The sequence below is a fragment of the Leguminivora glycinivorella genome, chromosome 23 (genome assembly GCF_023078275.1).
Source record: "Leguminivora glycinivorella isolate SPB_JAAS2020 chromosome 23, LegGlyc_1.1, whole genome shotgun sequence".
Taxonomy (NCBI): domain Eukaryota; kingdom Metazoa; phylum Arthropoda; class Insecta; order Lepidoptera; family Tortricidae; genus Leguminivora; species Leguminivora glycinivorella.
In genome coordinates, this window is record NC_062993.1 from 12049990 (window position 1) to 12062201 (window position 12212).

Here is a 12212-nt window from a genome sequence, read left to right on the forward strand (position 1 = left end):
CATATTTAAGTCTTAGGTACTTTCTAGGTATACAGTATTTATATATTTTTGTTTAATCCCTAACATCACAAGGCTTATTGAACTTTTCCGTGGGACTTAATCATTAATAGATGTGTAAAATTGTCTTATTTATTCATGATGACATTTAACTAAGCATTATTAGCCATTCCACACGCCGACATCGCATATAAACCTTAATAAAAACTCGCGACGTAAAGTAACAATAAAAAGTGCGAACGTGCGTTCCGTGAGAACGCGCGCCACCCCTGACTAGGCCGCAAACTCGCGGCCGCCAGCATGTACTTGTAGCGCGGCGATAGAATCGCAGAGTGAGCCACCCCTGATCATACTGTTTTGGACCGTGGGAACTTCTTTGTCGTTTCTGTGTCAATTGGAGACCAATTAAACTGGAGGTTGACTTATGGCTAAACTACTTGTCACGATATCTTGATGTGTATTTTTAAACCCCCCCCCCCACTCGACGCTAAAACGACGGGGTGTTATAAGTTTGACATGTCTGTCTGTTTGTGTGTTTCTGTCTGTGGCATCGTAGCTCCCGAACGGATGAACCGATTTCGATTTAGTTTTTTTTTTGTTTGAAAGCTGAATTAGTCGGGAGTGTTTTTAGCCATGTTTCATGAAAATCGGTCCACTTTGTCGGAGGTTTTTTTTCAAAATTTTAATATTTTTTGCCGTTTAATTTTCATTTATCAAAATGACTCATCATGTAAAAAAAAAAAAACAGTTTTTTTTGTTTAATTCCTTTTGGATGCGATAACGTCATTTTGACACAGTACAGAAAGATAACTGCAATACAATTTTCTGAGTAAACTTAACTAAAGAAAGTATGTACAGTCAACCAATTGGAACCCTATAGGCCACTCTACAACCATGTCAAAATGACAAGCAGTAAGATATATCTTACAATCTGATTTATAACGTCACTGTGACATAGTTCTACAGTGGCCTAGGGTTCCAATTGTACCGTAGTAACGTTTTAAAAACTCGTAGCCACGTAGATACCGTATATCTACGGGGTTCATTTGGTATTCACCGCAGAAGTTCGTTGTAAACGTCTTCGACAATTGTTTTATTACACAACAAAGCGTTTTATGACGTCATTACTTCACTTCTAACTTTTAGGGATACGATATACGTCAGACGTGCTTTTTACAGTTTGGCCAAACTAAAAAGCACGTCTGCCCTAAGCACAAAATTAAAATTTTGAAAAATAAAACCCCTAAATAGTGGACCTGTTTCCATGAAACATGGGCTAAGAACACTCCCGATTAATTGAGCAAACAGAAAAAAACTAAATCGAAATCGGTTCATCCGTTCGAGAGCTACGATGCCACAGACAGACACACACACACACAGACAGATAGACAGACAGACAGACAGACAAACAGACAGACAGACACGTCAAACCTATAACACCCCGTCGTTTTTGCGTCGGGGGTTAAAAATAAGAAGAGTGTGTATACTTGCATATAGTTAAGTAACGTAAGGTATAAAAAAATGTATATAAGGTCCTAATTTATTAGATGCAGATATTTTTACAGCTGATAGTACTCGGTCTCTGGAGTATATTAAACCGTGAAACATTATAGCTTTTACAATGTTTTTTTGGAGAAAACGGAAAAACAAATTTGCTACGTAAAAACACCCTGTTTATGTGATTATTAAATGAAAACTCATTGAACAGATTCTAGTACCTCTTTTACGTACCACTTAACTGTAACTGGCCACTTCAATGACATGTGCAGTTTTCCCGCCGAACCTTTACGACATTTACAACAAACAATTGTTGACATATTGTTGACAGATTGTCATAAAAAAATCAGGATAAGTAAACGTGTCACTAGGTCTAGTAAAATAATCAAACTGTTTCAACCAACGGCAAAGAATTACTATGGACGAAGAACAAAAAGATATTTGATTCCTAAAATTTATAATGATTACCCACTTTTACTCGAATCACCAAAACTCGGTATAGGCAGCTTGAAAACCAAATTTAAGCGGCTGTTACTGAAAAAAAACCTTGTAAAGCCTGCTGATCATTCGTGAACCTTATTGAAATGCGATAGCATTCACGAATGGTCAGTTGAGCCTATTGCTGTAGTATAAACCTACCAACTATAACGGGTTTTAAGCCCCATGTTGTACACTCAATAATTTATCTACCTTCATAAAAAAGTTTCTGTTATCGTAGACTGACAATTGCTATATACTTACTTCAATGTTGTTATCTTAATCTTAGTGTAAAGTACCTAATCTAATGTAGTTTAAAGTTTAATTGAGCGCTACGCCAACAAACTGTCTCACAGTTTGGCGAAAATTTAATTTACGGTACTATGTAACTGTGTTTTTTTCTTTAAATAAATTAAAAAAAAAAAAAAAAACATGACAGACAGTGTTATTGTGACATGTGATAATGCACATGATGATTTTTTTTTAGACGAAATTATAATTAATTTTTTTGTTAGGAAAATGAAATCAAAAAAGTTACATGAAAAAATTTCTTAATTTATATTTAAAGTTAATTATTTTAATGTAAAGTATCATGTGTTAAAATATCTGCAACTAATAAATTAGGACCTTATATTTCGCTGCATAAACTCAACATTTTCATTTTAAAAGGCACTTTGCCATTATAAATTCTGTTTGAAATTATCCCACTTTCAAAATGGCGGTAAAAGCACAGAATTTGTCATTTCACTTCGAATTATGCATTATAGCTACAAATGCATTATGAATATTATGATACTTATCTCTGAATGTGCCTAAAATCACATACAGAGTGTAACAAAAATGGTGGTGATCCGTTTAAGGGCGTACTCAGTATCGTATTCTTATCAGGAAAAAGTAGAAGAAAATTTGTTTTTCGCTAAAAAAATTTTCACTTTTGTATGAGCCGGGCCGCGCGAATCGGTCGAATCTCCATACAAAGATAAAAAAATTTTTTGCGAAAAAAAATTTTTATCCTACTTTTTCCTGATGAGAATACGATACTGAATACGCCCTTAAACGGATCACCACCATTTTTGTTACACCCTGTATTAGAATTATATATGTATATTCAATTATGCATGCATACTCCCGCTTGTGTTTCCATAAGGAGTAGGCACATGGATGGAACTCATGGAAGTGCTCAACTCTCAGTGCCACTTAGGAATTAAGGGGTTGAATGAAAACGACATTGTGCTATTGCGGTTGCCAGTCTCTGCCCTACGCCACAATTGAACCCATATCCCACAGTACCCATATATGATTTTAACAGGCGGTAACTGTGAGGCTACCGAGAGCACTTTCAGCGGGGAGCGGGAGATGCCATACCGAACGATAGTAAGGTACATCGGGATAATTTCATCTGGAAAATGCAACTGATCCATTTTTTTCCATGTTTTACAATGTTTTCATTATTAATTAGAGTGTCCACTAGTTATATAATATGGCTCGCGTGTTCCGTGGATACATATGGAACTCTACTTAATAGTGTAATAATGGAAAAAAATAGATCAGTTACAATTGCCCTCCAGTCGAGATTTGTCTCACTGTAGCGAGCTCGCTGCGCCGAGCCACGGTATAATAAAGAGTACCCTACTCTCAACAAAGCGATTAAAAGGTTAAACAATGTAAAAGTGCAGTTACAAAATGTATTATAAAATTATTAATACACCCAAAACAATGTTGGCTTTGTTTAGCCGGCTATTATAAATCCTCTGTTATTATCAACTGCATTGACTTTCTCCTGATTATGCGCTCGGAGATAACATTATATTTTTATAGCGATAAGCCGACAAAATATCACGGTATCCTGTATCTTGTACAGTCATAATATAGATGCGGACACGGTGCCAGAAATATGTATACAGGACTTCATTGCTTACAAGGGTGGATCTAGCTACGTGCCGGGGGGGGGGGGGGGTGTCACATGGTGTATGCCCAGGGGGTCACGTGGTCTAGTGAACAAAACAGTGAGTGAGTGGAGTGAGGAAAACTTCGGAACCGGACTTTCTTGGGATTCTTTGTCCAAGCGGACCACAGGCTTCCATGAGATAACGTGGCGATGATGGAGCGAACAACGCTCCCATGGCTGCTACACGCTTTAATAAAAAAGTGCGCTGCCATTTTGAAAACATCCCTCGGGTAGAAATCGGGAATAAGCAATAATGTTTACCCAACCTGAAACGGAGACCTCCGCTCTCGCTCGGCCAATTAATCATTTAATATAACATAGTATTTATAACGCGAGATAACCCGGGTGTCTGCGCTAGCTTATCAGCGGGTCTCGTTACCGTATCATGTGTCAGGTGCACTACGGTGTACGGTTACGGAGGCACGTAGAAGATTTAGACACGGCACCTAGGGAATTTTCCCTTCCTGATTTAATGAAACAAATACAAAGATTTGAAAAGAAAGGTTCAATACACAAATTAACGCACATGTTGCGTTGCAGGCGTCCATAGGTTACAGTGACCGCTTTCCATCAGGCGGGCCGTATACCTGTTTGCCACCGACGTGGTATAAAAAAAAATGTGTTTATAAAATTACTAGTTAAAATAATGGCGTTACGGTAATTTTTAGGGTTCCGTGTTCCGTAGTCAACTAGGAACTTTCGCCATGTCTGTCCGTCCGAAGATAATCTCAGTAACCGTTAGCACTAGAAAGCTGAAATTTGGGTACCAATATGTAGATATATCAATCACGCCGATAAAGTGATAAAATAAAAAAATGGAATTATGTATTATTATTATTACAAGCCTACATTGTGCCCCACTGCTGGGAAAAGGCCTTTAATTTCCACTCGTCCCGGTTCTGGGCAAAAAAAAAATGGGTCGAAAAATGGAAAAATGTTTTTTTTAGGGTACCCCAGAACCATAAATTTAGAAAATATGTAAAAAATCACAAAAGTAGAACTTTATAAAGACTTACTAGTAAAAATATTTTGAACTTGATAGGTTGAACAGTTTTTGAAAAAAAATACGGGAAACTACGGAACCCAGTTAAGGAGTAAGAAAAGTGATCCGGAGTTGGCGGTTATAGTTCTTATTTCCATCGCTACATAGAAAGATGGCAGCACTTGACCAGTTACCTTGGTGAGCTAGGCTGCTAATGTTGCTATAGATTAGGATAGAATTAAATGAAACGTCACCTAAACAGTAAATACTTTAAGCATTGAAACTAAGGATGTGTATAAGGTATTGTGCCCTTATACACATTAAGTGGTTGTTGGTCCAGTCACCGGCATAAATAAGTGATGATTTCTGTACCACTAGTCACATTAACGTGGTGTTTGAAATGTCATACGGAATTGACAAACGATTATAAGCGACAAGGTACAAAAATCATCACTTATTTATGCCACTGTCCAATTGCGTTATTGCATTCCATCGTTGGAAACCAGGCAATAATGACGAAAACGTACCTTTACAATCTTTACATAACGTACTTACTTTTCTAATCTTACACTAAAAAAAACTTAGTCTAGATCTTCATAGCTCTGTGCTCGCGCACCGCGCGCCGTGTGCAGAAGCACACGCGATTTAGGCGCGCGACCACATTCCTGCCATTGTGTAAGTCTTTCACATATTCATTGAGTGCGTCATTTAGTGTGTGGTGGCCTTTATAGTGTTGGTAAACATGTTTAGTGTTGTAGTAAATCGTGACCTAGTCAGCATTAGTAGTCGATGATAGCATGGAAAGTATCAGTCATCTCTAGAAGACCTAGAATATTTATCCAGAATATCCAGATAGATACTACAGATGTACACCAGTAATTCGCGTTGTTATTCCTTTTAACCCGCGATGAATGGAAATCCCTTCTGAGAGCCCTATGTTCCTGATGAGGGATAACAGGATATCATCATCATCATCATCATCATCATCAACCCTTTTTGAGAGTGCAAGTGCAAATTTTTATAAAGCTAATAATTAACGTTATTCCATACCTTTTTATACTAGCGCGGTTGAATTAATCAGTTTTGCGAGATATATACTATGAATTTGTAATATTTTACTCGATCGATATCCAATAACATATTCTAAAACTTCAAAAACTTGTGATAATGCTACAATTTCGTTCAAAAAACCCCCATGATCGGACTTCATCTACTTTCAATTTAAATTTTATTCATTATTAAAAAAAACATACGGATTACCAAAGAATGGAATTCCTTGACGGCGTCTATATTTCCCAGCACATACAAGTATATATAAAACCCAGCCAACTTCAAATCGAGGATGGACATGCACCTTCTGGGCGAGCTCCATCCGTCGTAGGTCTCGTCTTCGCCTCGGCTAGTCTGTTGCCATGAATAAGCCCTTTTATAATAATAAAAAAATGCGATGTCAAAGTAATATTCTTAATAGTTACCTATAGATAATGGTAGAGAACTTAAGGATAATTACTGCAATGCAATCTTATTTAACGATACGGCAATTGGCAATTTGGCACAGTGTCAAAGGAAGCCTACTTTTTATTTCAAATCGTATCGGGTTTCCTCCTTAACCCAATTTTATATTTTTTGTTCCTAAAGCATCTGCCTCACGAATAGTGTTGTAAAATACTCGAGTCTTTTTTTATCGTGTTAGAAAAACTCGAGAGTCGAGCTTTTATTTTTTTTACTAATGGAAAATTTGGTGTTTTTTATCAAGGTGTGCAATAAAAAGTAATTGTATTGTATTGTTCTTTAAAAAATGCAAGGAAAAAAATTCTGACATAGTGTACCTAAATCATTGATAATATTAAACTTACTGTAGGGCTCAGTCAATCTGTGTAAGAATGTTAATATTTATTTATAGTAATAGTAACTCGGTTAATTGTAATTTGATTTCCTACGGGACAGGCATTGCCTAGTGTAGGAATCACGCCAACTATTGGTAAGGCACAAAAGTTTGCTTTTCAAATTCACTGTGTATAGTTCTTTAATATAATATTGTGTTGTGTATGAATATAAATTTGTAAAGTTGAATAAATATGTTTTATGTTTATTATTTAAACATGGCCAACTTTGGTTTCTGGCAGACTTATTGGTAGGCTGATAAGTAAAACTACAACTGTGAATAATGTATTCCAGGTGATAACAGGCATAATGAAATTGAAGCAAATACCATTTACTGATATACCTACTCTTGTATACTTTGCAATGGGCCCCATATAGATAGATTTACAAAAATAAAAACCGTCACAATGCGATTTGAAAATAGGTTTTAGTTATTTGCAAAAGTAAACGCATAAGTGGCTCCCCTGATGTTGCTTATGTCCATGGGCGGCGATGACTGCTTACCATCAGGCGGCTCGTCTGCTCGTTTGCTGCCTATTTCATAAAAAAAGAAAAAAAAATAGTGCATGCTGTGGAGGTGGAAGAAAAACCAGAAAAAAAAATACAAAAAGTTTTGCATTTGCCGGGGATCGAACCTAGAACTATGGCTAACGTGAGGGCAAAAATGTAACATGAACGCCAATGTTGCGCAATCTAACACTGACTGAGTGTCAGTTAGATTGGAAGTCGCATTAGAAGTTCCACTTCAAAAATCTAAATGTACATAAGACAGATCTCACTCGTTTGTATTAAAAACAAAACACTCGAGATCTCGAGAATTTTCAGTGCAACCCTACTTTCGCGTCGAACGTGTACCACTAAAAAATTCAGCTCTCGTTCCCCAGAAATTCATGTTTTTTAGGTGTTTTATTCTACTCATAACGGTCTGAAATCCTCCTTGATACAATTAAGGCTTGATTAATTAGATTTGCCTCGTTAGTTGGGAATTTATTTTATGTACGTGACTGGGCCTTAATGTTTTTTTTTTCATTAGCCTACTTTAGTGTCCCGCGGCTGGGCAAAAGCCTCCCCTCTTTTCTTCCAATTGATGATATAATAATTCAAATAAATTAATTCAAAAAAAGATAATCATGTGAAGGTTTATAATATAAAACATCATAATACAGATGCAGTGTGTAATGTTTTTCCTTCGTGTTTTAACGGAAACTCACGAACTTGTCATGCTAGTTCAATGTCAGTACATCTTGTACTGAGACTGACTGAAATAACATGACATCCGTTAGTTTCCGTGACAACACTAAGGAAAACATTTTACACACCTGTACACATAAATTTACGTCTGTAATCTCAAAAGGGGTAAGCAGAGCACATGTAACTGCTCAAGTTTCATTGCACTAAATTTGAGCCCAGAGCCGCCATACCTTCCTCATTTTCTCAAGGATGAAACTTTGGGATAATGTAGAGTTCGTATCGACGTTTAATGTCTGCATATTACCTAGTTCGGCCCGCCGGCCATTTTTTTTTTGCTAAGTATCAAGTTTTTTTTAAAACACTATTATTATGAGCCTATTGTGTCCCACTGCTGGGCAAAGGCCTCCCCCTTCTTTCTCCATTCTTCTCGATCTTGAGCTAAAACTGGCCAGTCTGTCAAAAAGGAGTCCAAGTTATCCCGCCATCGCCGGCGAGGTCTGCCGGATCCTCTGTTCGACTCATGGGGCTCCCATTCCGTGGCTATCTTGGCCCACAAGTCATTCGGCATACGGCAGACATGTCCAGCCCAGTCCCACTTTAACTTGGCCGCTTTTCGAGCTACATCAATTATCCGAGTTTTTATCCGAGTTTAAAACACTAACTTTCCTTAAATTCACCAAGGCTGTAGAAAAGACTGTAAGGATGTGATAATCATCATTGACGACCGGTCTGCATGGCCTAGCGCGTAGTGACCCTGCCTGCCAAGCCGCGGTCCCGGGTTCGAATCCCGGTAAGGGCATTTGTGTGATGAACACAGATATGTGTTCCTGAGTCATGGATGTTTTATATGTATATAAGTATGTATTTATCTATATAAGTAACTATATCGTCGCCTAGCACCCATAGTACAAGCTTTGCTAGTTCAGGGCTAGGTTGATCTGTGTAAGGTGTCCCACAATATTTATTTATTTATTTATTTATCATTTCCTGACCATTTCCGCCGCCCGTAACTTTTACCAGACGCTTGAAAGTCCCTCTAACTTACGCCAATTTCTCAAGCTAGATTAGTTAGGATTGAAAGAAATTGACATTGCAGGGATCAGTCCATTGATTTCGTCCGTGTGATACCAGATATCCTTTTTAGACGCCATTTGCAAATTGCAAATACTATTGTTTGCCAAATCTGAACAGGATATATTATGTGTCATTCTACGTTAAAAGGGTCCTTACTGCAGTAAGTGCAATATTTTTAACTGTCTAAATTAATTTATTTATTCATAATATCAGTACATCTGTGTAAAAACATAATAATAACGACAACATTAAAATTTAGAAAAAAAAAAACCCCGGTCATACTGGACCGATTTTCACGAAACATGGGTAAGGAGTAAGAACACTCCCGACTAATTCAGCTTTCAAACAAAAAACAATTAAATCTAAATCGGTTTATCTGTTCGGGAGCTACGATGCCACAGACAGACAAACAGACAGACACGTCAAACTTACTGACGAGACGTGACTTCACTCTTAGTTTTTAACCCACGACGCAAAAACGACAGGGTGTTATAAGTTTGACGTGTCTGTTTGTCTGTGTGTGTGTGTCTGTCTGTCTGTGGCATCGTAGCTCCCGAACGGATGAACCGATTTAGATTTAGTTTTTTTGTCTGAAAGCTGAGTTAGTCGAGAGTGTTCTTAGCCATGTTTTATGAAAATTGGTCTACTATGTCGCGGTCGGGGTTTTTTTCAAATTTTTATTTTTATAAGGTGTAGTGATGATCATAAGGACATTAAGGGCTCTTCTATGATGGTAAGCCACATATTATGTTCTCATTAAAAAGTCATAGCATATGATTTGTGGTTACTTATCGCGTCTAACGGTCGCTTTTCCTTGAAACGGCTCTGGATTTGGCCGGGCCGCCTAAAATGTGGCTGCGAATCTTTTATTCATGCGTAATGTTACATTACATGCATAATCTTTTTAATGTAGGCTTAGCTGCGTAACAGATATGGTAACAGAATTTTCGGACATAAGTGAAGAATAGTAAATTACGATATAAGTACGTAAATTCGAAATTAAATTAAATTAAAACAGCAATGAAATGAGACCGAAGGAATAATGTAAATCGACATGAGTCGTGAATTAAATATCTAGACTTCTAAGAGTCTGACTAAAGTTATAAATAAAAAACCGGCCAAGAGCGTGTCGGGCCACGCTCAGTGTAGGGTTCCGTAGTTTTTCGTATTTTTCTCAAAAACTACTGAACCTATCCAGTTCAAAACAATTTTCCTAGAAAGTCTTTATAAAGTTCTACTTTTGTGATTTTTTTCATATTTTTTAAACATACGGTTCAAAAGTTAGAGGGGGGGGGACGCACTTTTTTTTCCTTTAGGAGCGATTATTTCCGAAAATATTAATATTATCAAAAAACGATCTTAGTAAACCCTTATTCATTTTTAAATACCTATCCAACAATATATCACACGTTGGGGTTGGAATGAAAAAAAATATCAGCCCCCACTTTACATGTAGGGGGGGTACCCTAATAAAACATTTTTTTCGATTTTTTATTTTTGCACTTTGTTGGCGTGATTTATATACATATTGGTACCAAATTTCAGCTTTCTAGTACTTACGGTTACTGAGATTATCTGCGGACGGACGGACGGACGGACGGACGGACGGACGGACGGACGGACGGACAGACAGACATGGCGAAACTATAAGGGTTCCTAGTTGACTACGGAACCCTAAAAAGATGGCGGGACGGACTCGATGTATTTTGCAGCGACTGTCGAAAGTATGAAACCGTTATGAATAGAGGCACATTGGGGCACAAGTATCAAGTAGAAACGTCGATGCTTCGCTCCGCGGACGGCTTTTTTGGATACTATACTATCGTCGGACGGCCAAGTGGTGGCATAGAGACAGCGATTTCTCACTGTTAATTGTTATTTTTTTATTGTCCACAGCCATATACAACTACAACGGCCCCTCCCCCCACCTCCCCCTGGAAGTGGGCGAGCTGGTGCACTGCGAGAGGGAGACAGAGCACTGGTACTGGGGCCGCAGTCTGCGGCGGGACGGGCTCGGCGCGTTCCCGAAGAGCTACGTGCAGCTGAGGGAGTGCCAGGTCGAGAGGTGGGTCTCTTTCTAGCGTAGTAGATAAAGAGCGAGACAGCAACACAAGTACACTGCGAGAGGGAGACAGAGCACTGGTACTGGGGCCGCAGTCTGCGTCGGGACGGGCTCGGCGCGTTCCCGAAGAGCTACGTGCAGCTGAGGGAGTGCCAGGTCGAGAGGTGGGTCTCTTTCTAGCGTAGTAGATAAAGAGCGAGACAGAAACATATTAGACTAAATAGAGACAGGAAAAGTAAGGAACTTAAGACGCGTAGTCGAGATGAAATTCTATATATCTTGGTAATGGGACAGAAAATAGAGTATTATATAATTTTTCCTAGCTTAAGCTAAATATGCGCGTGTGCAAAATTTCAAGCTTGTAAGTCTGCTAGAACTGACTCAGATTTTTGATAAATAAATAAATAAAAATGATTTTTTCAGTAGGAGTCGATAGGTGTCCTTCTAGCATGATAAAATTGATCAAAACTGAGACATAAACATACCAATAGACACTGACCACTAAACAGGGAACTTGACTGTAGTTAAAATAAAATGTTTTATACCATGCACGAAATAAAGCATCAGATAATTATAAGGAAAACATGGACAGGAGTTATTTTTAAATCCAATTTCTATTTTATAAGTCCGGTAGAAATATATAAAGTAACTGAGTTGACCGTGACGTCACTCAATTCATTTCATATAAATTCCATATTAGCAAGTCGTTCAAATTCGTTTTGACAGTTTTAAAAAAGGAGCTGATTTGACTAGGAGGCAAGTAGCTTATTAACTTTGTAATTTGACTGGTGACAGAGTGTCAGTTCTAGAATGCAGTACATTTTGTAATTTGTCGATTTCACAGTTCGCTCAAAGATAGCCACTATATCTGCAAAAGCAACGGTCTAATTAAAATGATTCAAACTCGGTTTACGCTAATCAGTAAACATTATGACTATGGTCGGAAGCATAGTAAATATTTACAAACATATCTACATATGAAAGCTGGGTGAATCATTTGGCACGCGCTATCAAAGGTCATTCAACTTTACATTATGCACGCTGACAATTATTACGATATTCTAAAATTGATATTTATTTTTGAAGAAACTTTGCGTTGC

General features: G+C 37.8%; 1 protein-coding gene across 1 annotated transcript in view; it reads left to right on the forward strand.

The window, feature by feature from the left end:
• Positions 1-12212, forward strand: part of LOC125238365 (dedicator of cytokinesis protein 1) — a 102685-nt gene that overhangs the window by 12573 nt on the left and 77900 nt on the right. Inside the window, 1 exon segment of the mRNA XM_048145671.1 lies at positions 10947-11115. Coding sequence (XP_048001628.1) covers positions 10947-11115 — 169 coding nt within the window.